General features: G+C 43.1%; 1 protein-coding gene across 1 annotated transcript in view; it reads left to right on the top strand.

Annotated features, from left to right (window-relative positions):
* NINL (ninein like) overlaps window positions 1-27349 on the top strand; it is a 173115-nt gene that overhangs the window by 61787 nt on the left and 83979 nt on the right. Inside the window, exon 2 of the mRNA XM_032419757.1 lies at window positions 26434-26627. Within this exon, the coding sequence (XP_032275648.1) occupies window positions 26434-26627 (194 nt within the window). The remainder of the gene's footprint in view (window positions 1-26433; window positions 26628-27349) is intronic.

Below are 27349 nucleotides of genomic sequence, written 5' to 3'. Positions count from 1 at the left end.
GCCAGCCTATGAACCAGGAAGCAGGCCCTCACCCAAACATGACCATGCTGGTGCCTTACTCTTGGACTTCCCACCCTACAGAGCTGTGAGCCATAAATTTCTGTTGTTTATAAGCTACCCAGTGTGTGGTATTTTGGTAAAACAGCCTGAACCAACTGATAGATATGGTGCCTAAATACGCTGTTCCTCACATGCAGGCTTTTTAATATCCCTAACTATTATAGTTTCCTGAACAGCTTTTTGGGGTTTTAGAAGACTCTTGAGGACAAGCGCATAGCATTCCGTTGAATTTAGAGTATTTCCAAGTCATTTTTATTCTTTTTATTTCTTCATGAAGATTGCCACTAAAATATGGTTTGTTTTTAGATGATTTGTTAAATATCCCCCCCCCCCCCTTTTGGATAATGTCCTACTCTGTAGTGTCTTTAAGAAGCAAGTTTAGGCTAAGTGAGGTGTGAGTGTGTTTGTCCAGTTGTGAAGTTTTGGGTCTTACCTGTCCTTTGTTCTGTCAGCAAAACACCCCGGGTGCATGTGAAAGGAGCCAAATTATTTAAAATATAATTTTAGAGATTTTCTTGGGGAGGGGCCGTAGAAGTGGCTTTGGGGGAAAGTTTGTAGGTTTCTTTCATTTCGTTTTCCTAAATGTTTTCTGGGCCTTCTCATTTACTTTCAGGCCATTTATTTTATTTATTCTTTTGGGGAATGTCTTTTTCCAAGCCCTGTCATAGCAACAGGGAATCCACCACAAAGCAGGTACTTGCCACACCATGGTTCAGACCAGCATTTAACATTTTCCTCTTACCTGAACTTGAAGTGTAACATACATGAGAAAAGTGCACAGATGATAATAAATTGTCACAGAGTGAATGCACTTGTGTAACCACCATCCCCGTAAAAAAATAGAATATTACTGAACACCTGATCATATGTTCTCCTATTCAATATTTCCTCTCTGCTGTCTATCTTAACTTCTAACACCACACAGTAATTTTTTCCTGCTTTTGAATTTAATGTATATGAAGTCATGCAATATGTCTGGCTTCTTTCATTATGTTTGCGAGATTCAGGTTGTTGTCATATCGTTCATTCCTTACCATTGCTTTATAGTTTTCCAGAATAGGCCACAAATTTTTTACTTTTGATATATATTTGGGTTGCTTCTAGTTTTTGGCTACTGTGAATAATGCTGCCTAAGAAAGCATGTCTTTTGGTGCACAAATTCATGCGTTTCTGTCGAGTATATACCTGGGAATTAGATTTCCATGTCATAGGATGTATGTGTGTATTTAGCTTTGGTAGATAATATGTATAGTGTTTTTTAAATTGTTGTGCCAATTACACCCCCGTTAGCAAGAATCAAGCATTTCAGGGGGATGGGGGGAAAGATGGCGGAGGAGTAGGGGACCCTATTTCAGCTGGTCCCCGGAATTGAGCTGGATATCTACCAGACCACTCTGAGCACCCACAAAACCAGCCTGAGATGTAAGAAGATCTGGATCTCTACAAACAGAATATCGCAGGCAGTTGGTTTTGAGGTGCGAAGCGGAGAGCCATGATTCTGCGGGCAGATATCAGAGGATAAACGGCAGCGAGAGGGTGCCTGGACGTGGGGATCCTACACCGCCGGTGAGTGACAGCCTCGCGCGCTGTGGACGGGCACAGACTCGCAGACTGGTAGCGTCGGGGAAAGGACTTTAGGGCAGCCCCCGGGGTGGAAAACCAGAGCAGCGGGGTCGTGCACACGCAAACTGCAGCCCCTGGGTCAGAAACCCGGAGTGCTGGGGTTGCACCAGTGAACTGCAGCCCCCGGGTCGGAAACCGGAGCGGCAGAGTCGTGCGCACGCAAACTGGGGGCGGCTGGCAGTTTTAGAAGTACAAAGGGCAGAGACGTGCCCCGACCTGGAGGCAGGACTGGTAGCGCTGCGGAGGGGCGCACAACCCAGGACGCTGCAGTTTATAGCAGCACGGACAGAAACGGAGACAGTGTGGCCTGGAGGGCTCACTGAAGAACAGACTGCGGTCTCTCTGCTCTGAGGCAGAGGGTTGGAAATGGTCTCTTCTGCTCTGACTCACGGAAGAGACGTGGAAAGCCACCAGGGAAAGGCGCCAGAGAACAAAAGCCCCAAACACTGATTCCCACTGAGCCCATCCCCCGCCACAGGGGCACAGGGCAACTCCGCCCAAACAGGGTTGCCTGAGTAACAGTGCGGCAGGCCCCTCCCCCAGAAGACAGGCTGGGAAAACAAGAGGCCAGCAACCCTAAGGTCCCAAGAAAACAGGTGCATCTTGCTTGGGTTCTGGTCAATAATTTGGACTCTGTACATTCCCTCAAACACCCATCAACAGAATGACTAGGAGGAGGAGCCCCCAAAACAGAAAAGACTCAGAGATTATGACTTATGCTTTAGATTTACAAATGGATGCAGATATAACCAAGATATAGGAGATGGAATTCAGGCTAGCAATTATGAAGACAATGGCTAGAATGGGGAAATCAATTAATGGCAACATAGAGTCTCTAAGGGCAGAAATAAAAGGTGAATTGGCAGAACTTAAAAATGCTGTCAATGAGATCCAATCCAATCTAGATAATCTAACAGCTAGGGTAACTGAGACAGAAGAGAGAATAAGCGACCTGGAAGACAATATAATAGATAAAAAGGGAAAAGAGGCCAGGGAAAAACAACTCAGAATCCGTGAAAATAGAATCAGAGAAATAAGTGACACCATGAAGCGTTCCAATGTCAGAATAATTGGAATCCCGGAGGGAGTGGAGAGAGAGAGAGGGCTAGAAGATGTATTTGAGCAAATCGTAGCTGAGAACTTCCCTAATCTGGGGAATGAAACAAACATTCGCGTCCTAGAGGCAGAGAGGAGCCCTCCTAAGATCAAGGAAAACAGGCCAACACCCCGGCATGTAATAGTAAAACTTGCAAATCTTAGAACCAAGGAAACCATCTTAAGGGCAGTTAGGGGGAAGAGATTCCTTACGTACAGAGGGAGGAACATCAGAATAACGTCAGACCTATCCACAGAGACCTGGCAAGCCAGAAAGGCCTGGCAAGACATATTCAGGGTACTAAATGAGAAGAACATGCAGCCAAGAATACTTTATCTGGCAAGGCTTTCATTTAGAATGGATGGAGAGATGCAGAGCTTCCACGACCAGCAGAAACTGAAAGAATATGTGACCACTAAGCCGGCCCTGCAAGAAATATTAAGGGGGGTTCTATAAAAGGAGAAAGACCCCAAGAGTGATATACAACAGAAATTTACAGGGACAATCTATAAAAACAACGTCTTCACAGGCAACATGATGACAATTAATTCATATCTTTCAATAATCACTCTCAATATGAATGGCCTAAACAACCTGGGTGGCTCAGTCAAGTTAAGTGTCCAACTCTTACTTTCAGTTCAGGTCATGATCTGAGGGTTTGAGTTCGAGCCCCACACCATGCTCTGAACTGGGTGTAGAGCCTACTTAAGATTCTCTCTCTCTGCCCCTCCTCTGCTTCTAAAAAAAAAAAAAAAAAAGAGGCTTGGAAATTGGGCCCCCCCCCTGAAACTCCGGGGAGAGGGGAGGAGCTAGAGATGGGGTTAATGATCTGTCGTGTCTATGTGATGAAGCCTCCAGAAAAATTCCTGAAGTATGAGTTTGGAGAGCTTCTGGGTTGGTGAACACATGAAGGTGCTGGGGAGGGTAGCACACTTGGACTGGGAATGTAAGCTCCATACCCCTTCCCCATATCTTGCCCTATGCATCTCTTCCTCTGGCTGCTCCTGAGTTGAGTCCTTTTACAAGAAACTGATCTAATAAGTAAAAAAAAAAAAAAAAAAAAAAAAAATCAAGCATTTCAGGTGCTCCATATTTTCACTAGAATGTGATATGATCAGTCTTTTATGTTTTAACTAGTGGTGTGGTATACTGATAAAGCTTTAACAACTGCCTCCTTCTCCAGAAGCTCTCGGGGGTAGCATTTGCCAACTGTCATGGTGTAAATTCTCCCACCAGAGCAGATTTTAAGCTACCAACATGATGTCATCGACACAGAATTGGACAGAAGTGTGCATAATGAGCTTTTACCAGTTGATACGAGTACTTACGGCCAGCTGATTTTAGCCATTTGCTGCCTCTTGACAGCCATCAAAGTCTAAGACAGGAGAGGACAGAGGGAAATCAAAATGATGGTCATTGAGTATATAGTTAAAAGCATCAGCAGGGATTTACAGTGAATAGAGGGTCTCAATTGGAGGCTAAGACGGGGAAGCTGCACGCACACTTTGAATGGCAGAGAAGGTGGTGCCTTGGAAATGATTACCATTGCACCCTGGTTGTGCCCTTGTATGCTGCTTCTGTGCTCTTCAGCCTATTGAGAAAGTCTCCATCTATAGACTATCAGTTCCTCATCTGTAAAATGGGGTGATTGAGGAGTGCTCTCTGGGACCCCCTTCTGACTCTGATAATCTGAACATTATCCTCAGATTGGGGATCACAGGCAAAGTAAAAAAGCGGTTTATCCAGGGGAAATTTGGATGGAATAACAGAGAAATCACTCATAGGACATTCAGTAAGAGTCCATAAGCAGTTAAAGCTAGAGTGAATCTTGGCGCCAAACCTGCTCAGGGACAAAAATTCACGTTTACAATTTTTGAGATAATGAGCTCTGTTACTCATCACCTTGGTTTAAGCATCCATCTGCAGTTTTAACAAATCAGCTTGAGGGGCGCTGGCTGGCTCATTTGCTGGAATGTGCGACTCTTAATCTCAGGGTCGTGAGTTCAAGCATGAGTTTAAACCCACATTGGATGTGGAGCCTACTTAAAAACAAAACAGAACACATGCAGCTTGAAGACACAGGTTCATTTATGTCAGGGGAGATTGGGCAGTGATATTTAGACAATATAAGTTATTTCAGGGAGTGCTTGGGAATGAAAAGTCTGTTTTAGCAGATGCCCTTCAACTGTACTTACCTTGGTTTCTTTAGGAAGAAAAATTCACTGCTTCATGCAAATGCTGTTTAGTATTTGGGTAGAAGTGGAGAACTGAGTTCAGGAATTCTAGTGTAAAAAATAAAGACTCCAGCATGTGTGATTTAGGACAGGGAAACTTCTCCCAAGGTTCATGCACCTGAAACACAGAGCTGGCCCTGGGATTGAGGAGGCCCCTGAAGCTTCCAGATACATCATTTTTCTACTAACTGAAATCCTTTATGCCACAGCAGCCCTTCAGTAAAGTCAAGTCATGCAGTAATCTACTTTTTAATCTTTCTGCATCTTGTTATTTTGTTGAAAGTTAATTCATTGCTTTCGATGCCTGTGGGGGAATAGTAGATACAGAGTAAAACTAATGAAAGATAATAATCCTGTGCTTCATAGTTGATGGTCTAAAAATGAGTAGATTAGACTGTGGACCATTAGCCCTGTGTCCTGACTTTATGCTGTTATGTAGATGCTGGTGAGGCAGGAGCCCTGGTCTGCCAGGGGCCACTCAGCATCACTGTTTTCCTGTTCAAATTCCATGTGTAAAACCATGCTGGTCAGCAGACGTGAGGGTGTCTTGTGAGTTAGATGAGTATGGCGCCTGACAGAATTTCCTCTTACATCCTTGATGCCAGCCAGAGGTGGATGCCTGGGGTGCTCTTTTCGGAATCCTGAGGTCTGGGGGCACCTGGGTGGTTAAGCAGCTGACTCTTGATTTTGGCTCAGGTCATGATCTCTGGGTCTGGGGCTTGAGCCCCATATCGGGCTCCATGCTCAGCATGGAGTCTGCTTGAGGATTCTCTCTCTCAACCTCTGCCCTCCGCCCTGCACGTGCTCTCTCTCTTTCTCTCTCTCTCTCAAATAAATAAATCTTAAAAAAAATCCCGAGGTCTGGTCTGAGCACAGAACAGTGATTGAATCATGCTTCCAGGCATAGAGCAAGCACACCATTAGCACCCCTGCTCCGGTTCGGGAGGGTGGGGGCACACTACTGTTGTGACTTTCTGCTGACAACCTGACTCCAGTTATATGTAGAGAGTGATATATTCACTTTTAACATGAATTTGAGTTAACTGATTTCTCTTCAATATAGAATGCCCAAAGTTGAAGGAATCTTTGAGATCATTTGATTTAATGCCCTTATTTTACACAGGAGGAAACTGAGGCCCAGCTGGCTAGTTACAGAGTCAGGCTGAGGTGCTTGGCCCTTTTGACCAGACCATGCTGCTGCCTCTGACAAGGTGGTTAGTTTGTGTTCTTAAATGAGGGCATGTGTGTTCAATTAGCCAACATATAATACATCATTAGTTTTTGATGTAGTGTTCAGCGGTTCATTATTTGCATCTAACAACCAGTGCTCATCCCAACACGTGCCCGCCTTAATACCCATCACCTGGTTACCCCATCCCCCAACCCCCTCCCTTCTGTAACCCTCAGTTTGTTGCCCGGAGTGCAGAGTCTCTCATGGTTTGTCTCCCTCTCTGATTTCTTCCCATTCGGTTTTCCCTCCCTTCCCCTATGGTCCTCTGTGCTATTCCTTATATTCCACATATGAATGAAACCATATGATAATTGTCTTTCTCTGCTTGATTTATTTCACTTAGCATAATCCCCTCCAGTTCCATCCATGTCGATGCAAATGGCAGGTATTCATCCCTTCTGATGGCTAAGTAATATCCCATTGCATATATGAAACACATCTTCTTTATCCATTCATTTATTAAAGGACATCTTGGCTCCTTCCACAGTCTGGTCACTGTGGACATTGCTGCTATGAACATTGGGTGCATGCACCCCTTCTTTTCACTACATCTATATCTTTGGGGTAAATACTAGTAGTACAATTGCTGGGTCATAGGGTAGCTCTATTTTTAACTTTTTTTTTTTTTTTTAAAGATTTTATTTATTTATTTGACAGAGACAGAGACAGCGAGAGCGGGAACACAAGCAGGGGGAGTGGGAGAGGGAGAAGCAGGCTTCCCGCTGAGCAGGGAGCCCGATGTGGGGCTCGATCCCAGGACTCTGGGATCATGACCTGAGCCGAAGGCAGCCGCTTAACGACTGAGCCACCCAGGTGCCCCTATTTTTAACTTCTTGAGAACCTCCATACTATTGTCCAGAGTGGCTGCACCAGCCTGCATGCCCACCAACAGTGTAAGAGGGTTATCCTTTCTCCACATCCTCACCAACATTTGTTGTTTATTGTCTTGTTAATTTTTGCCATTCTAACTGGTGTAAGGTGATACTTCATTATGGTTTTGATTTGTATTTCCCTGATGGCTAGTGATGTTCAACATTTTTTCATGTGTCTGTTAGCCATTTGTATGTCTTCTTTGGAGAAGTTTCTGTTCATATCTTCTGCCCATTTCTTGACTGGATTATTTGCTTTTTGGGTGTTGAGTTGGAGAAGTTCTTTATAGATCTTGGATACCAGCCCTTTATCTGTTATGTCATTTGCAAATATCTTCTCCCATTCTGTGGGTTGTTGCGTAGTTTCGTTGACTGTTTCCTTTGCTGTGCAGAAGCTTTTTATTTTGATGAAGTCCCAAAAGTTCATTTTTGCTTTTGTTTCCCTTGCCTTTAGAGAAATGTCTTGACAGAAGTTGCTGCATCCAGTGCTGAAGAGGTTACTGCCTATGTTCTCTAGGATTTTGATGGATTTCTGTCTCACATTGAGTTCTTTCATCCATTTTGAGTTTATCTTTGTGTATGGTCTAAGAGAATGGTCCGGTTTCATTCTTCTGCATATGGCTGTCCAATTTTCCCAGCACCATTTGTTGAAGCGACTGTCTTTTTTCCATTGGATATTCTTTCCTGCTTTGTCGAAGATTACTTGACCATGGAGTTGAGGGTCCATTTCTGGGTTCTCTGTTCTGTTCCATTGATCTATGTGTCTGTTTTTGTGCCAATACCATGCTGTCTGATGATTACAGCTTTGTAATACAGCTTTAAGTCAGGCATTGTGATGACCCCAGCTTTGGTTTTAACATTCCCCTGGCGATTTGGGGTCTTTTCTGGTTCCATACAAATTTTAGGATTGTTTGTTCCAGCTCTGTGAAAAATGGCGATGGTATTTTGATAGGCATTGCATTGGATGTATAGATTGCTCTGGGCAGCATAGACATTTTCACAATGTTTATTCTTCCAATCCATGAGCATGGAATGTTTTTCAATCTCGTTGTGTTTTCCTCAGTTTCTTTCATAAGTGTTCTGTAGTTTCTAGAGTATAGATCCTTTACCTCTTTGGTTAGGTTTATTCTGAGGTATCTTATGGTTTTGGTGCTATTGTAAATGGAATCATATTCCTTAATTTCTTTCTTCAGTTACATTGTTAGTGTATAGAAATGCAGCTGATTTCTGTGCATTGATTTTGTATTCTGCCACGTTGCTGAATTGCTGTATGAGTTCTAGCAAATTTGGGGTGGAGTCTTTTGGGTTTTCCACATAAAGTATCATGTCATCTGCAAAGAGAGAGGGTTTGACTTCTTCTTTGCCAATTTGAATGCCTTTTATTTATTTTTGTTGTCTGATTGCTGAGGCTAGGACTTCTAGCACTATGTTGAACAATAGTGGTGAGAGTGGACAACCCTGTCGTGTTCCTGACCTTAAGGGAAAAGCTCTCAGTTTTTCCCCATTGAGATTGATATTCGTTGTGGGCTTTTCATAGGTGGCTTTTATGATATTAAGCTATGTTCCCTCTATCCCTATACTTTGAAGAGTTTTAATCAAGAAAGAATGCTATATTTTGTCAAATGCTTTTTCTGCATCAATTGAGAGGATCATATGGTTCTTGTCTTTTTTTTTGTTAATGTGATCACATTGATTGATTTGCAAATGTCGAACCATCCTTGCATCCCAGGAATAAATCCCACCTGATCATGGTGAACAATCCTTTTCATGTACTGTTGGATCCTATTGGCTAGCATCTTGGTGAGTATTTTGGCATCCATGTTCACCAGGGATATTGGTCTGTAATTCTCCTTTTTGATGGAGTCTTTGTCTGGTTGGGAGATCAGGGTAATGCTGGCCTCATAGAATGAGTTTGGAAGTTTTCCTTCCATTTCTGTTTTTTGGAACAGCTTCAGTAGAATAGGTATTATTTTCTTCTTTAAATGTTTGGTAGAATTCCCCTGGGAAGCCTTCCGGCCCTGGACTCTTGTTTTTTGGTAGGTTTTGGATTACTCTTTCAATTTCCTTGCTGGTTATTGCTCTGTTCAGTTCGTCTGTTTCTTCCTGTTTCAGTCTTGGTGTTTATAAGTTTCTAGGAATGCATCCATTTCTTCCAGATTGCCTAATTTGTTGGCATATAGCTGTTGATAATAAGTTCTAGCAATTATCTCTATTTACTTGGTATTAGTCGTGATCTCTCCCCTTTCATTCATGATTTTACTGATTTGGGTCCTTTCTCTTTTCTTTTGGATAAGTCTGGCCAGAGGTTTATCAGTCTTACTAATTCTTTTAAAGGACCAACTTCTGGTGTCAGTGTTCTGCTGTTTTTCTGGTTTCTATTTCATTGATTTCTGCTCTAATCTGTATTATTTCTCTTCTCCTGCTTGGTTTAGGCTTTATTTGCAATGCTTTCTCCTGGTCCTTTAGGTGTAAGGTTAGCTTGTGCATTTGGTATTTTTCTAATTTTTTGAGAGAGGCTTAGATGGCTATGTACTTCCCTCTTAGGACACCTTTGCAGTATCCCATAGGTTTTCAACTGGTATGTTTTCATTTTCATTGGTTTGCATGAATTGTTTAAGTTATTTAATTTCCTGTTTGAGCCATTCATTCTTTAGCAGGATTCTCTTTAACTTCCAAGTGTTTGAGTTCCTTCCAAATTTCTTTTTGTGATTGAGTTCCAGTTTCAAAGCATCGTGGTCTGAAAATATGCAGGGGATAAAATCAATCTCTTGGTATTGGTTGAGACCTGATTTGTGACCCAGTATGTGATCTATTCTGGAGAAGGTTCCATGTGCACTCAGGAAGAATGAGTATTCTGTTGTTTTAGGATGGAATGTTCTATATTTATCTACGAAGTACATCTGGTCCAATGTGTCATTCAAAGCCTTTGTTTCTTTGATGATCTTCTGCTTAGATGATCTGTCCATTGCTGTGAGTGGAGTTTTGATGTCTCCTACTATTAATGTATTATTATCAATATGTTTCTTTATTTGGTTATTAATTGGTTTGTATAATTGGCTGCTCCCATGTTGGGGGCATAGATATTTACAATTGTTAGATCTTCTTGTTGGATAGATCCTTTACATACGATATAGTGTCCCTCTACATCTCTTACTATAGTGTTTGGTTTAAAATCTGTCTAATATGAGGATTGCTACCCCAGCTTTCTTTTGAGGTCCATTGGCATGGTAAATGGTTCTCCATCCCCTCCCTTTCAATATGGAGGTGTCTTTGGGTCTAAAATGAGTCACTTGTAGATAGCATATGGATGGGTCCTGCTTTTTTATCCAATCTGAAACCCTGTGTCTTTTGATGGGAGCATGCAGCCCATTTACATTCAGAGTAACTATTGAAAGATATGAATTTAGTGCCATTGTACCCCAAAGTCCCTGTTTCTGTAGATTTTCTCTGTTTCTTTCTGGTCTGTGTGACTCTTGGGGTCTCTCTCCGCTTACAGAATCCCCCTTAATATTTCTTGCAGGGCTGGCTTGGTGGTCACATATTCTTTCAGTTTCTTTCTGTCCTGGGAAGTTCTTTATTTCTCCATCCATTCTGAATGACAGCCTTGCTGGATAAAGTATTCTTATTTAGTACCCTGAATATGTCTTGCCAGCCTTTTCTGGCTTGCCAGGTTTCTGTGCAAAGATCTGATATTATTGTGATGTTCCTCCCTCCATATGTAAAGAACCTCCTCTCCCTAGCTACTCTCAGGATAGTTTTTTGGCTGTAAGATTTGCAGGCTTCACTATTATATGTTGGGGTGTTGATCTGTTTTTATTGATTTTTGGGAGGGGTCCTCTCTGCCTCTTGGACATAAATGCCTGTTTCCTTCCCTATATGAGGGAAGTTCTCAGCTATGATTTGCTCAAATAAACCTTCTAGCTCTCTCTCTTTCCACCCCTGAGGGAGCCCAATAATTCTGACATTGGAACGTTTCATGGCATCATTAGTCTCTCCAAGCCTTTTTTCCTGTGCTACTAGCTGCCTGTCTCTGTTTTCCTGAACTTCCTTCCTTTCCCTCAGCTTATCTTCTAGATCACTTACTCTCTCTTCTGCCTCATTGACCCTAGCTGTTAGAGTATCCAGTTTAGACTGCATCTCATTTATAGCATTTTTAAGTTTGGCTTGATTAGATCTCATTTCTGCCCTTAGAGATTCTCTGCTGTCATTTATGCTTTTTTCAAGCCCAGCTACTAATTTTATGATTGCTATGAATTCTATCTCTGACATTTTACTTATATCCATATCGATTAGCTCTGTGGCAGAGAACACTGCCTCTGGTTCTTTTTTGTGTGTGTTCCCTCTTGTCATTCTGTCCAGAGAACGATGGGTGGCGAATGAGCAGAGTCCAAAATATCAACGATGACCCAAGCAAGATGCACCCTAGCAAAATGCGGAGTGGTAGGGAGCCACCACAGATAAATAAAGCCTAAATGAAACACAAGAATAAAATTTTAAATGGGGGGGAGAGGAGGAGGGACTATAATCTTGCAGTGTGGACAAAGCAGGGTGTTCCACTTGTTCCTGGGTGAATTTTGGTCTGTGTGTTAGAAGGCACTACATTCCAAAATTGCAAGGGAATTAAAACTTAAATATTTATAAAGATAAAATTGAATAGAGTGAAAAAAGGACTAAAATGAAGCATATAACTATAAAAAAAATGTAGATGTGAAAAAATACAAGTTAGAAAGCGACTGTTGTTGATATAACAAAGATCTTAGTTGAAATGAGAAAAAGGTAAAAAGGAAAAAAAAAGCATAAGAAAAAGAAAAAAAGGAAGAATTTTTTCTGAAAAATAAATGAGTCGTGAGGCAGCACCTGTAGCTCAATATACTATTTTCCCCAGAGTTGGGATTTTACAGTCTTATGGGATCCCTAGGGTTGTTGTTGTCCTGTTCTTCTAGACTGTCTTCTGGGGGAGGGGCATGCCACACAGTTTCTCAGGTAACCCTGCCTGGACGGAGTTGCCCCACCCCTGTCAGGGGATGGGGCTCAGTGGAAACTGGTACTCTGTGTGGCTTTTGTTCCCTGGGGACTTTCTGCGCCTCTTCAGAGGATCAGAGCAGAAATGGCTAGGCCCAAACCTCTGGCCCAGAGCAGAAAGATTGCAGTCTGTACTCTTTAATAAGCCCTCTGGGACAAACAGTCTCCACTTCTGTATGTGCCAATGAAATCCGCAGCCTCCCATCCTGCGCCCCCACTGCAACTCTCAGACGTAGTCCCAGGGGCCCGGGAGTGCCACTGCCTTTTGTGACTCTAAAACTGTGAGCGGCTGTGGGCTTGCACGCACACCCGAAGCTCCTGGATCATGTCTGTGTGCCACTCTAATGTCCGTTCTGGGCCGCTACCACCCTCTGAGTTTTTGCCCTGTCTGGCACAGGTTCCAGACTTTTTTGGGCTGCTCAGGAAAAGAGCAATTACTAACCACCCGGCTCATGGTTTATGGTGATCGGAGCTGAGAGTCCCCTCCTGGGCTTGCTGACCATAACCTGCTTCCTGGCTCCAATGCTCAGGCATTCTCCTGGTTCAGGCATCCCCATTCGCTTTGTGATTCCTCAGATCCTGAGAACACAATGCCTTACCTAGAATTCTGCCTTTTCATTTCCAGACTTCCTTTCAGAGAGGGATGTCTCTCCCTAGAGCAGACTTCTAAGGGTTCTGATTTCTAACACCTCTATTCTGGTGTTTTATCACTTTCCAGGAGCCAGCTTATGAAGGCTCCCTCCTTCTGTTTATCTTCCAATATCTCCCTGCAGATTCACGACTCTGCACATCCTGCCTTGCAAAAAGCAGTCACTTTGCTGCTTGTAGAGATCCAGATCTGTATTCTTACATCTCAGGCTGATTTTGTGGGTGTTCAAAATGGTTTGATAGACATCCAGCTAAATTCAGGGGAGTAGTTGAAATGGGGTCCCCTAATCTTCCACCATCTTGCCTCCTTTCCCATTTGTATATATTCTTTTTTTTTCCCATTTGTATATATTCTTAAGTGAGATGTCTATTCATTTCCCCCGTTATTTAATCAGATGGTTCATTTTCTTATTATTGAGTTTTAAGAGTTATTTGTATATTTTGAGTAATAGTCCTTTATCAGACATGTCTTCTGCAAATATTTTCTCCCAGTCTGTGGGCTTGTCTTTTATTTCCCTTAATGGTGTCTTTCCTAGAGCAGAAGTTTTTTTTTTTAATGATGAAGTCCAACTGATCAGTTATTTCTTTCATGAATCATGCCTTTGGCATTATATCTCCTTCATTTTTAAGGATGGTTTTTACTGGATATAGAATTCTTGGTTGACACCCTTCTTCTTTCACCACTTCAAATATGTCCTCTTGCTGCCTTCTGGTCCATGGTTTCTTATGAGGAGTTAGCTGTTAATCTTTTTGAGGATTGCTTGCTGCTTTCAAGATTCTCGCTTTCCAGTTTCTCCGTATCATTACTAGCACTTATCATTACATGTTTTTTTAATAATAGCCAGCCTAAATACTCTAAGTAGTATCTCATTGTGGTGTTGATCTGCATTTCTTTGATGGCTAAAGAGGTTGAGCATCTTTGGTCATTTGTGTCTCTTCTTTGGAAAAATACTCTTCAGATCCTTTGCTTTTTAAATTGGGTTATTTGTGCTTTTATTATAGAGCTGTAAGAGTTCTTTTTGTATTCTAAACCCAATTCCCTTATCAGATACAGAATTTCCAAATGTTTTCCTTCTTTCTCTTCATTTTCTTGATAATGACTTTTGCCATAAAACAGGTTTTAATTTTGGTGAAGTCCAGTTTATCTGTTTTTTTGTTGTTGTTGTTGCTTGTGCTTTTGGTGTTCTGTCTAATCAAAGATACGACATTGCCTAATCAAAGGTCATTTACTCCTTTAGAAGAGTTATCCTGTGTTTTCTTTTAAGTGTTTATAGTTTTAGCCATTACAATTTGGGTCTTGATTAATCCATTTTAAATTAGTTTTTGTATATGATATATGATAGGTAGGGATTCCCCTTCAGTCTTTTGCATGTGGCTATCCAGTTGTCCTAGTACCATATGTTGAAAATACTTGTCTTTTCCCATTGAATTGTTTTGGCTCCTTTGTTAAAATCAATTGACTGTACTGGGGTGCCTGGGTGGCTCAGTCGTTAAGCGTCTGCCTTCAGCTCAGGTCATGGTCCCAGGGTCCTGGGATCGAGCCCTCATTGGGCTCCCTGCTCGGCGCGAAGCCTGCTTCTCCCTCTCCCACTCCCCCTGCTTGTGTTCCTGCTCTCGCTAGCTCTCTCTCTCTGTCAAATAAATAAATAAATAAAATCTTTAAAAGAAAATCAATTGACTATAAATGTGAGGTTTTATTTCTTGCCTGTAAATATTTTTCCATTGGTTTGGTTGTCTTTTTGCCAGTACTATGCTGTCTTGGCTACTGTACCTTTATGGTAAGTTTTGAAATTGGGAAGTGTTTGTCCTCTAACTTTTTCATTCTTTTCTAAGATTGTTTTGGCTATTCTGGGTCCCTTTTATTTCCATATGAATTTTAAGATCAGCTTGTCAATTTCTTTAAAGGAGCCAGCTGAAATTTTGGTAGGAGTTGTGCTAAATCTGTAGACCAGTTTAGGGAGTATTGCCATTTAACAATGTTAAGAGATGGGATGTTGTGTTATTTTCCTAGGGCTGCTGTACAAATGACCACAAACTGTGGCTTAAAACAACACAAACTTATTCTCTTACAGTTATGGAAGCCAGAAGTCCAAAAGGTGTGGACAACGTCACTCTCTTCAGATTCTAGGACCACATCAGTCCAGTCTTTCGCTCTGTGGTCACATTGCCTCCTCCTCTTCTCTTTCAAAACTCCTCTTCCTGTCTCTAAGGACACATGTGATTGCATTAGGTCCCACCTAGATAATTCAGGATAAGTTCATTTGGGGTCTATAGCTATAGCCCTGGCACAAATATAAGTTTGTGTGGCTATAAAAAATCTTTAGAACTGGGGAGATATTGGTCAAAGGGTACCAAGTAGTTATGTAAGATAAGTAGGTCTGCAGATCTAACATATACCATGATGACTGTAGCTGTAATAATACTGTTTTGAGTGGTAGAAATTTGCTAAGAGAGTAGGTTTCAGGTGCTAATGTCACACACAAAATGGTAATTCTGAGGAGAAGTTATGTTAAATCATCATGATATGTACTTTAATATATATATATATGATTTTATGTATAATTTCCATTAAAAATAAAAAATCTCTACATCTCTTGTCACGGAATAGGCATTTACTAGATTATGTATAGTTTATTTTGAAAGCTGCAGACAGCTACCTGGATTGTATAGGATTACAGGTGTGTGTGCAGCCCCAGGTACGTGTGTCTGTGTAGCAGCAGAGATGCCAGTGTTTATTCCATACGTACCATGTGCCAGACACTGGTCTCAGTACTTGACACATTAACCAGCTTCACAATAACTTTAATGTTCAGAGTCTCCTAATGACATACTGAGGCACAGAGAGGTGAAGTAACTTGTTCAAGGTCACAGAGCTGGAAAATGCCCATAGTAAAACTGGAGACTCTGACACTAGAGTCTGCCATCACTGTGTGCCACAGTATCTTCTTTAGGAGACCCCAGAAAAATAGGGTGTTTTTGGACAGTTCTACAATTTGTTTTTTGTTTTTTTAAGATATTTTTATTTGAGAGAGGGCATGAGTGGGGGGAGGGGCAGGGAAGAGGGAGAAGCAGGCTCCCGCTGAGCAGGCTCCATCCCAGCACCCTGGGATCATGACCTGAGCTGAAGGCAGATGCTTAAGCGGCTGAGCCAACGAGGGGCCCCTGGATAGTTCTAGAATTTGATATCCTTATAGTTTTTAGTGTATCTGCTTTGTAGGAAAAGCAAATATTATAATAATTGTCAATTAAATGAAGTACCCGCTTATTTTTACATTGTTAGGACTGGAAAATCCCTTTGATAGAAAAGATAGCTTCTCAAGCCTTATTGCTGAGATATTTAGAACCCATGTAGGCAAAGTAAATACATAGTATAAATTTTGAAAAATAAGAAAAAGCCTTCCTTGAAAACAGTTAATGCTGAAATTAATCCTAAAAGCTCAGAACTGCCAAAGTATGAAGGTTGATAAAAACCGGCAAGGCTATTTAAAGTGGCACTGAGGTCTGCTCCACTGGAACCCAAGGACAGACTTTAATATTTTATCAGGATTGTAACATCTTTCCAGATAAAGAATGAGCCCATCTAGAATGGCTGCTCTTGGTCCTATTCATTCTGGGAGAGCAGGTTTTTACAGAGGGCCTTGTTTGGAATTATTTCCCATTGCAATATAATCCTCTGGACCCTCAAAGATCAGCACACCTAGCTACTTCTGAGAGACCACCATTCTCTTCTCTATCCTCAATACTCACTGAGTTTCTAGGGCACAGATTAAATTCCCTCATCTCTGCATCAATTAAATGCAAACCAACACCTTGCTCTTTTGGCCTCCAGAGGGCTGCGTTGTCCTGCAAAGTGCCGGCCAAGGGCATCTGTCCCAGGGCCAATATCCGGTTTGTTTGGGGGCAGGTTTTTCTTTCCGAGGTAAAAACAGCATTTCGTTTCACCTGTTAGCAAAGTTTATGCTTGTATTTTAAATTAAGCTTTATAGCTTCAGAATAATTGAGATTCTACTGATTCCAATTTCAAAAGAATAAAACCTTGGGAAACCAGGTGTTCTCATTATCTGGAATATTGTCCCCAGTTCTGTAGTCAGCTACTGAATGGGGCCAGGTTTTCAGGTGGTTTTGCTATGCAAACATTTTATGCATATGTGGAATGCAAAAGAAGATTAATTCCATTTAGATGAAGAGGAAACTGAAGAGGCCCTTGAGCCCTGGGGACTGTTTATTATTTATAACAACCACTCTGCTGTGAGGCCTGTACTTCGAAAGTGAGTAGGCCTGGGGGCCACCTGGGAGCAAGCAGGGCACCAGGGGTGGGCAGTCCTGGACAGATGGGTCCTGGTGGGACCACGGCAGGGCCGGCTTGAGCAGGCAGAGAAGGCTGTTGCCATGTTTCTTTCCTCCTTCCCAGGGGTCTGTGGAAGGATTACAGGGGAAGGGGTGTTCTGGCCCTGGCCTCACACAGAGGTCTTGGGAAGTGTGAACGGAAGATTCCAATAGCTAATGTGCTGTAGGGCCCCTGCTGGGCAGGGGCGGGGTTAAGGCTGCTTCTCACCTCCTGTTCTGTAATTTAGGTTGATGGCTCAGGGAGGAGGGACGGGCTGAGGAAAAGACAGTTTTTCAGTGAGGCATTTCTAGAAATAAGATTTGAGCAGCATATAAACTGGGAACCTGGGAACCTTTGTGTGGGAACAGTAATTTTAGTGCTGTTAGTGGTGGTATTACAACAAACACTAAGGATAAGTTGCTGTTTCTGTGTATCTAGCACCTGGCATGTTCTATAACTGTCCCCTTAGCAGCCCAGCAAAGGATAGGGTGGGAAGGGAAAGTACCCAGCAAGAGTGGAGCTCTGTTATATGGAGGCTGTGGAAGGCTGCTCTGGGCCACAAACAGGGCTGAGCATCCTGAGGTAGCCACATCTGTCCTTCTGTGGCTGTCCCTTCCTCCACCTCCCTCACTCACCCCCCACAGTCCAGGGCTGTTACGCAGACGGCACCTCCACCTTGAGGCTTCCCTGTCACCCCTGCCTGACTGCCACATCGACATGCGGCCGGGGCATGTTACATTCCCATTCTTGTGCCAAGCTTGGCTTTAGAGAGAGGTTGGTGTTTTCTTGGTTTGTACTTACTTTTTAATGGACTTAATCCTTAGTTTTTTCCAGATGCTCCATCAGCTCTGTCAGAAACCTATCCATTTGTTGTTTTCCAGCTGGTCACACACACGCAAGCCCCTGGGTTCCTCCTGTTGTTGGTTTTGTGTGGGTTGCCCTCTGGCCCTGCCCCAGGGCTGCCCTCACAGGATAGGCTCTATCACTTGCGTAGGAGCCAGATCAGAGATCCTGCCTCTCCCTTTCTCTCAGTTATCCCTCATTTTGCTGAAGTTCATGTTGGTAGCTTCCAGAAGAGTTGAAAGTGATGTTGACTTGGGATGTCAGGGCCTGGTTTCATGAGAGCTTTTGGTCGCCAACAGTACAGGCTGGTTCTGCTGCCCGGGGCTGTGAGTGTGGGAGTGCTTGCTCTTCTCCGGACGCTTTGAGGACTTATTGGTTTGTTTGTTTGTTCAGAAATTTCATGAGGATTTACTTAGGTGGCCTCAACTTGTACTTTATTGCTTTGAAAATAAAATATGGAGAAAAGAAAAGGATTAACTTAGGTGTGGGGTTTTTTATTTGTTGTCCTAAATGGTGGGACTTAGCCCTCTGTCTACTTGGAAAGGTCTTATATTATTCCAGTAATTCCCCTTCTCTTCAACTGGTTCCCTTTCCTGGACTTTTAGACGATGCCTGGAGCTTTGGGATCAATATTTGCTGTTGTTGTTAAGGAAAGAGAAAATCTAGATAAAAGTGCTATAGAACAGAGCCAGGCAATTTCAGAAAGTAAGCCACCAAATTTTGAATTATTTTTCTTTGTAAAAACTTTTTCTTATTTTTAATTTTAATTGTAAAAAATATATAATATAAAATTTACCCACTTAATCATTTCTTTTTTTTTTTTTTTTTAAATTTTTTTTTTTTTTTTTTTTTTTTTTTTTAAAGATTTTATTTATTTATTTAATTGACAGAGAGAGAGAGACAGCGAGAGAGGGAACACAAGCAGGGGGAGTGGGAGAGGGAGAAGCAGGCTTCCTGCGGAGCAGGGAGCCCGATGCGGGGCTCGATCCCAGGACCCTGGGATCATGACCTGAGCTGAAGGCAGTCGCTTAACCGACTGAGCCACCCAGGCGCCCCCACTTAATCATTTCTAAATGTACAGTTCAATAGTGCGTGAACTATATTCACATTGTCGTGTTAACGGATTTGGAGAACTTGTGACTCCAAACTCTGTACCTGCAGAGCAGCTCTTCCCCTCTCACCTCCACCAGCCCCTGGCAACCACCACTCTACTTTCTGTCTCTGTAATTTGACTAAGTGTGTATGTAAGTGGAATCACACAGTATTTGTCCTTTTGTGACTGGCGTAGTTCATTCAATACGATATCCTCAGGGTGCAGCCATGTTGTAGCCTGTGACAGGGTTTCTTTCTTTTTAAGGTTGAGTAATGTTCCATTGTGTGGCTATACCAGTTTCTGTGCTCCTTTGTCCATGGACATCTGGGCTCTTCTACCTCTTGGCTGTTGTGGATAATGCTGCAGTGAACATGGGTGTGCACCTATCGCTGAGATGTTGCTTTCAATTCCTTTGGATATATACCCAGAAGTGGAATTGCTGGATCATATGGTTTCTATTTTTAGAGTTTTGAGGACCCTTCATACAGCTTTCCGTAGTGGCGGCACCATTTTACATGCTCACCAACAGTGCCGTGTACTGTTCCCAGTTTCCCCACGTCCTCACCAACGCAAACTTGTTTTCTGTTTTGTTTTTTATAGTGGCCATCCTAATGGGTGTGACATAGTATGTCATCATGGTTTTTATTTGCATTTCTCTAATGATGAGAGATGTTGAGCCTTTTCCTGTGGTTGGCCATTTGTCGGCCATTTGTCAGCCATTTGTATATCTTTGGAGAAATATCTCTTCAAGACCATTGCCCATTTTTAAATGGGGTTACTTGTTGCACAAATGCAACACTATTTATAGAAGAGACGGTCTTTTCCTTGTTATATGGTCTCATCTCCTTCCTGTTTATTTAAAATTTTATTTATTTATTTATTTGAGAGAGAGACAGAGATAGAGCACAAGTGGGGAGGAGAGGGAGAAGCAGGCTCCCCACTGAGCGGGGATCCCAGGACCCTGAGATCATGACCTGAGCCAAAAAGCAGACGCTTAACTGACTGAGCCACCCAGGTGCCCCTCCTTACTGTTTAGATGTGCTTTATGGAAGATTTCCTTCTGTATCTTCCAGCCTTGCCATTGGATTTTTTATTACAGCTATAATATGTCAGTGTCCCAGAAACCTCCATTGGTATCCTAATCATTCCTTTGCCTAGCAGTCTCTCTTTTTTGATAACTTTAAATGATTTTCCTTTATCTCCTTCTGGATATTAGTTTCTCTTTGTGTGTATATGGGGGGGACAGGTCTTGTGCATGTCTTGGGTCTCCCCTCCTGCAAGCACCACCTCCCAAATCACTACCTCCAGATTCCAGCAAATGAGGGGTGTGTGTGAACATCAGAATTTTGAGGCCCCCATTAAGGTTTCTCCACTACTCCTGTAATTCTGTGGTCTTGTCACTTAAGCCCTTTCCTGAGACTCCTGAATGCAGAGGAAGCCATGGGACTCTGCATGACTCTGCACTAGTAGGCTAGACCTGTGCCCGGGCCATGCTTTCCAGGTGAAGGTGGCTTTGCAGTTCTTCCAAGCCTTCCTGGCCAGGGTTGCCTACTGGTTCACCACTGAGGTTTGTTATGTGGTATTGCAGAAGCTACAGGAAGACCCCTCCCACATCCTGGGATGGGAGGAGGGCAGATTCCATCGGGTGTGCATGAATAGAGGCAGTGCCTCCTTTTTCCCTTTGTTTTGAAAACAGGGCTGAACATTATCCTGGGTGGGGGTTAGGAAATATCTTAGCAGATTGTGACTGAAAGATCTTTTTTGCCCTACTTGTAGAGCTGCTGTGCCTGAATCACATCATTTGCTGGTACCTGTCTGGCTGGTAGATGAAGCACCTGCTCTCTTGGGACAGTGGCTCAGATTCACAGGGATGAGAGAAGGAGAGGAAAGGAGTGTTTCTGAATGGCCGGGAACTCAACTGTGTATTGAGTAGAATGAAGTGTAACCTAGTTGACATTGGCTTGAATGTATGGGCCCCTCCCCTGTGTCAATCCTTTCATGGAGGCATACAGACAGACCAGTAAGTTCTCTCAACAGGGGGGCTGGCTTGTCATTGCTCCTGGGAGGGCCCCTCTGGAGCCCTTTACCCTTCAGCCCCCACACCTGAGTTCTGCCCAAATCTGGAATCCTGGGGCAGGAGATCAGACAGGAAGGCCACAGGTTTGGCAAGTCCAGTGTGATGAGGGTTTGCTGGGCCTTGATTTTCCTGATATCTCCTCTGTGATAGTCCAGGTATTGGGAAGAATCTTAAGTTTACTTGGCCTCCTGGGGAATGTCCCCATCACTTGGGTGAATGCTCTAGAGTGTGCTCCCTACTCTTCCCCTACTTTGCATACCCCAGCCTAGATCTGACCTGTACTGGAGGAGTCTAGGATGTGGCAGCCCTGAGATTAAGTGGACCCATATGCTGGTGACCTCCCCTTTGAAATAGCTAAATTGCAACATTATGTATTGCTCTTGCTTAAATGGGCTCATTATAGAATGTTTAGCATAAAAGTGCAAACCCAAAACAATTCTGGCATTTGAGATTTGGTAGGGTGCACAACAGACCTGTGCTGAGGTCGGCTCTGGGAATGAGGAGGCGCTGCTGGAGCCTTCTTGAGTGCCTGTCTGTCTTGTGGCCCAGAGGGCAGGTGGGGTGTAGAGCTTGGGAGGACTGTGCCAGTGACTCCCTCCTGGTCTTGGGTTGCTGGATGGCAACCTGGTGGCCTACGGATTGGGCCTGTTTCCCATTTACATTTTCTTGATTTTCCTCTGACCCCCTAAGGCCCTGGTTTGCACTCACTGACCGTAACTATTATTGATGTGTTTCCCCTCAGAAGACCTGTGACCTCTCAGAAAGGTTCTCTAGAGACTGTTTCATAACCTGGCATGTGGGGGAGACCCTAAAGCCTGCTGGGCGCTCTGCACCTGCCTCGCTGTAGACAGAGGTGGCTGGTTGTTCTCTTTACCTGAAATGTGCTTCTGGCATTCAGCCTTCTATGAGGGGTTGGTCCCTGTTTTCAGAACCTGAATCTGTTAGTGTTTTACCGAGGGCAGGTTTTCTTTGCAGTCTTACCCCATAGACTCATTGTGAGTACACTGGGTGTTCTGCTGTGAGCCGACAAAGATGGGGGCCTGGGGGGGATGCTGTATGAGATGCCTTGGGAACAGGGGCTGTTCAAAGAGTTCATGCCGCTCTCCCCCAAACCAGGGCCCTACTGGCCCACTAATTCTGTGGTCTTTTTAGTCATATAGAAGTTCCTCCTGTTCTGTGGAAATCCCCACCCAGCCTCAAAAATGTGCATCTGTGCTCCGAGAGTAAATGAGGTAGAAGCAGCCTGGGCCTCCAGAGATGGCCCCAGACTTGGTGGGGCCTGGAGACATTGAAGATGAGCTGCAAACACAGCTCCTGTGGGTGATGAGGAGGGAGCTGCCGCCCTTCTTTTTAAGTCTTGTTGCCTCTCTTATTTTTTTCTTTGTGCCGCTCCTTGTTTCAGCAACGCTTTGAGATGTGGTGGGCAGTGGACCCCCATCTCACCAGGGGACTCGCCACCACTGGACCCTCCACACACAGCCTACACCTCCATGGGCAGCCAGGGCGCCTCTGGCCCCAGTTTGAGGCTTTCTTCCTTCTTCTGTGTAGAAAGGGAAAGCTGCAGCTCAACAGGAACTTAAATTCCTGTGGTGGAGGGAGAGCCCGGCCACCCAGAGTGGTGTGGATTCAAGACTTGCCTATGGCTGGGAGAGGAAGACATTTCTTCTCTTCTTGCTCTGCCCTTGGGAAAACAGCCAAGCCTGCCTTCTCCAGGGACACTCCTGCACCACCCAGGGCATGCTTCACAGAGCATGGCTGGGTTTAGCCCCTTCAGGACTCACGAAGAGGCCTCATGGGGTGTTTGCTGAGGAAGGTTTTATAAGAGAAAACCCTGGAGATACCCCGTGTCTCTAAAACAATCCTTAGGTAAGCTGTGTTACATCTCTGCACACAAGAGCGCAAGAGCATATAGTCATTTTTTTAAATGAAGAAGGCATGGAATGATCTCTCAGATGTGGTGTATTTTTTAAAAGTTGTAAAATAATATGTATGGTGTTACGCTTATGTAAAAACATGCATATCTGTGTGTTATGTATGTACACACGTTGGTGCATCTGTCCACCTTATAGACTTGGGAATAATTTCAAACCTACACTCCAAGCAGTGTTTACCTCTGGGAGTGGGGTTAGGCTTTTGTTTTGCTTTGATTTTTTTGTTTTTGTTTTTGTTTTACTTTATATACTTTTAATTGCTTGAATTGGTTACAACTAAAGGTAAAATAGAAGAAATGGAGGATTTGTTCATGATTTGCAGAGGTGGTGGGGGAGGGGGGCATTGTTCATAAGCAGGGCAACAGGGAGAACTTGGGGTGGGGGAGCATCAGCATCAGGGATGTGTGGGTGTGGTAGGTTGTGCATTCGGGGTCCCCTAGTCACTCCTCACCCTCCTCATCCCGGTTCCTCTACCTCTTTCACATACTGAATTTTGCCACTTGTCTTTCTTACTGTTATGTTCTCCTGTCCGTTTACTTGTGGCTTATCAGAAATTAGCATTGGCAAATACCAGTACTTGAGTGCAGCTCACCACAGCTGGCTGTTGTCTACAAAAGGATGCGGCTCCCAGCTCGGGTTGGGGACTCACCTTGGATGAGAAGCTTGACAGAGGTTGGGTTAGGAAGGTTATTTCATTTTCTGATTTATCCTTGATGTTTTTACATGTGTATCTGTGTTTCTCGATGTTGTCTCTGTCATCATCTCAAAGCAGTCTGGGGTGGGGGCAGGTTTCCAGCTCCACCTCTCCTTGCCCTTTCTCCACTTCCCCACACTCCTGCCGAAGTGCACGCATAATTTGATGAGTGGATAGGGCAGGCTTGTTATCCTTTTACTCCTACATCCAACCTGAGGCCATGAGCTTATATACTCATCCTCAGAGTGGATGCTGGCAGTGTTTACACCTGATCAGGAGCTCAGGGGAGGCAGTTCACCTTATAAGACCACTGTGAAACATCACAATGAAGATTCTATTCAGTCAGTTTTTTTACTGTCATCGATTCTGTTGTTTTCCTGAGTAAGATGATACTCTGGGGTTGGGGGGTTGATGTGAACAGATTCCAATCCCTCATACAGTTTTTGTGCTGATGCAGACCTCCCTACCCATGTGGGTGATGGTGGTCCAATACTGTCAACATTAAAACTTATATCTTTGGGGCACCTGGGTGGCTCAACGGGTTAAGGGTCTGACTGTTGATTTCGGCTCAGGTCATGATCTCAGGGTCGTGAGATCAAGCCCCCATCAGGCTCCGCACTGGGTGTGGAGCCTGCTCAGGATTCTCTCTCTCCCTCTCCCTCTGCGTCCCCCCCACCATGTGCGCGCTCGCTCTCTCCCTCTCTCTCTCTCTCGAAGAATTACATCTTTAATTGGCATTTACTCTGCTGTCTCTTATTAGTAAGAGATGTTGCTTTACTGTTTCATGCTTACGAATTAATTATTTGATTATTAATGAGCTTGATCTGTTTTCCATGTTTGTTTACTTATCATATTTCCTCTTTTCAGAATTGTCCTTGATCTGTGCTGACCCACATGAAATCGCCATTGTTATTGGTCAGAATGGTCTAGTATTGACAATTTCATATGGTTCATCCTCATACCTTTAGGATTTCAGTGTTTTTTCATGATTTAGCAACATTTTTCTAGTTATGAAGTGTTTCACTTTCTATAAAAATTTTTCAGAAATATAAAAATATAGAAAATGGAAATGTGTAATACCACAAAATCATTTCTTACCATTTTGATGTAGTTTTTTGCTCCTTCCTTCCTTCCTTTCTTCCTTCCTTCCTTCCTTCCCTCCGTCCCTCCCCCCTTCCTTCCTTCCTTCCTTTCTTTCTGTCGTCTTGTCCTTTCTTTCTTCTTCCTTTCTTAATTTCTCCCACATAATTGCAAAAGTCTCTTGATAGAACTGTTCTAGGCATAAGTGAATTATTATAATGTGAACTGACTAGTATGTATACTAGCTATTATTATTATAAAGATTTTATCCCGGCTTGATATTTTATCAACTGCACTTCTTCAAAAATGTGTTTTTTTAAGCCTGTTGAATCTTCTGCCATATAATTATGCTGTAACTAGCAAGCTCTTTTCTTTCATTGGACATTTAATTTTCTTTTATGTCTTTGTAGCTCTGTTTCCTGAAGCATAGGAATTTCTTTTTGTTTTTTTAAAGATTTTATTTATTTATTTGAGAGAGAGAGAGAGAGTGAGAGAGAGAGCCCAAGAGGGGGTAGGGTCAGAGGGAGAAGCGGACTCCCTGCTGAGCAGGGAGCCCGATGTGGGACTCCATCCCAGGACTCCAGGATCATGACCTGAGCCGAAGGCAGTCGCTTAACCAGCTGAGTCACCCAGGCATCCAGCATAGGAATTTCTGTAAGGAATTTGGTGTACGTAAAATAAGTAGGTCAGATAATACAATTACTTAAAAATTTCTTGGTAAATGTGACAAGTCTAGAATGTCTGGAAGACATGTGAGAGCCCCCTTCTTATGATAGCCTCAGCTAGCTTTGGGGTGTTTTTATTCTAGATAATTTGACCGTGACAAATAGTATATTTATTTTCATTTGGACATTTTTAGATGGCTATTAGCCATATATTTTTCTTCTTTTGTGATTAATCAGCATCCTCTGTATATTTTATTGGAGTTTCCATTTTTTATTATAAGTACTTTTATTTGGTAAAATAGTATTTGGAACTAAATACTAATAAGGGAAAAAATACCATACTTGTATATGTATAGAGAAAAATTAGAATGTATATTTGCCAAAATACTCATAATGATTTTTTTAGGTGGTGAAATTTTGGATGATTTTAGTTCTCTATTATATATTTATCTCTTTTTTCTGATTGTTCTATAATAGATAATTTTTTTATTTTTTAAAAGAGATTTATTTATTTATTTAAAAAAGAGAGAGAAAGCGGGCAGGTGGAAGGGCAGAGGACAGGCAGATTCTCCACCGAGCAGGGAGCCTACCATGGGGCTCTATCCCAGGACCCTGAGATCATGACCTGAGTTGAAATCAAGAGTTGAACACTTAACCGACTGAGCCACTCAGGCGCCCCTATAATAGATATTTTTCTTACAGAACAAAGAAATTCTGGCTTTTGTGAACAAGGACTGGCTCCCTGATCACTTGCTTCTGGCCTCTCGTACAAAGGTCCCACATAAACCTGAGAGTGCCCTGGATGCCTTTTCCCACGTGCCCAGCCCCTGCCCGGTGCCTGGGCCACCTTGCCAGGGGTCATCAGAGCGGTGGAAGAACATGTGAGGTGTGGCAATGAAAGTGTACTCTTGTTTTTCTTTTTTTCCCCTGACATGTCCAGCTTGCTATGGGATGGAAGAAGAAGAAGAGAACCACTATGTTTCACAGCTCAGGGAAGTCTACAGCAGCTGTGACACCACAGGGACAGGCTTTCTGGACCGGGAGGGACTGACCCAGCTCTGCCTCAAGCTTCAGTTGGAAAAGCAGCTGCCCATCCTTCTGCAAACACTTCTTGGAAATGACCACTTTGCCAGGGTGGGTATTTGACTTCATTCTTATAAAGAAAAGCACAGAGTTCTGTAGTTAGATGCAGGCATTTGAGAAATATTAGCGGACTAAGGACACATGCCAGAGGAGAGTTACTAGGAACTGGAACACTGCTTTTCCTTCTGGGGACCTCCTATATTGAAGCAAGAGTTTCCTTCAGATTACTCTTTTTTTGAAAGCATAGTAACTTCCAGAAGTTTGGTTTGGTTTGTTTTTTCCAGAAAGATGTTTGAGAGATTTGTTGGGGGTGGGGTGGAGGGTTGGTTTGGGTGGGTGGTAGGTGGTTCACAAAAACACAAGGGTCTGTGGGCAGCTGACACACTGAGAGACAGGCAACTTCCAAGTATCTTGAAGGCAGATTGTCTAGTAAAATTACATAGCTTTAAATTCATTCTAGCAGCTGGACAAAGCAACTGCACACCACTGTTGCAGGAACAAAGGATACCTATGTTCAGAGATGTCCTCTGATTTTATCTAGGCCAGATAGAAAGTACTCTATCTCTGCTCCTTTTCACTAGGAAATTGAAGGTCATCCTAGACCACAACTTGCTTTCCTGACAGAAACACTGAAAAGCACCTCCCACCTTGTCCCTACTTCTTAAATGTGTCTAGATGTTAACTTGTATGATAAAAACAGTGCTGGTCATCTTAACTTTGAAGGAAGAGCTTTTTTTCCTCCCCCCCACAGAAATCAATAAAACTATTTTTAT

Source organism: Phoca vitulina, unplaced genomic scaffold (assembly GCF_004348235.1).
Source record: "Phoca vitulina isolate PV1807 unplaced genomic scaffold, GSC_HSeal_1.0 scaffold22, whole genome shotgun sequence".
Classification (NCBI taxonomy): Eukaryota; Metazoa; Chordata; class Mammalia; order Carnivora; family Phocidae; genus Phoca; species Phoca vitulina.
The sequence above is the reverse complement of the archived record's forward strand: the minus strand, read 5'-3'. Positions and strand labels throughout refer to the sequence as shown.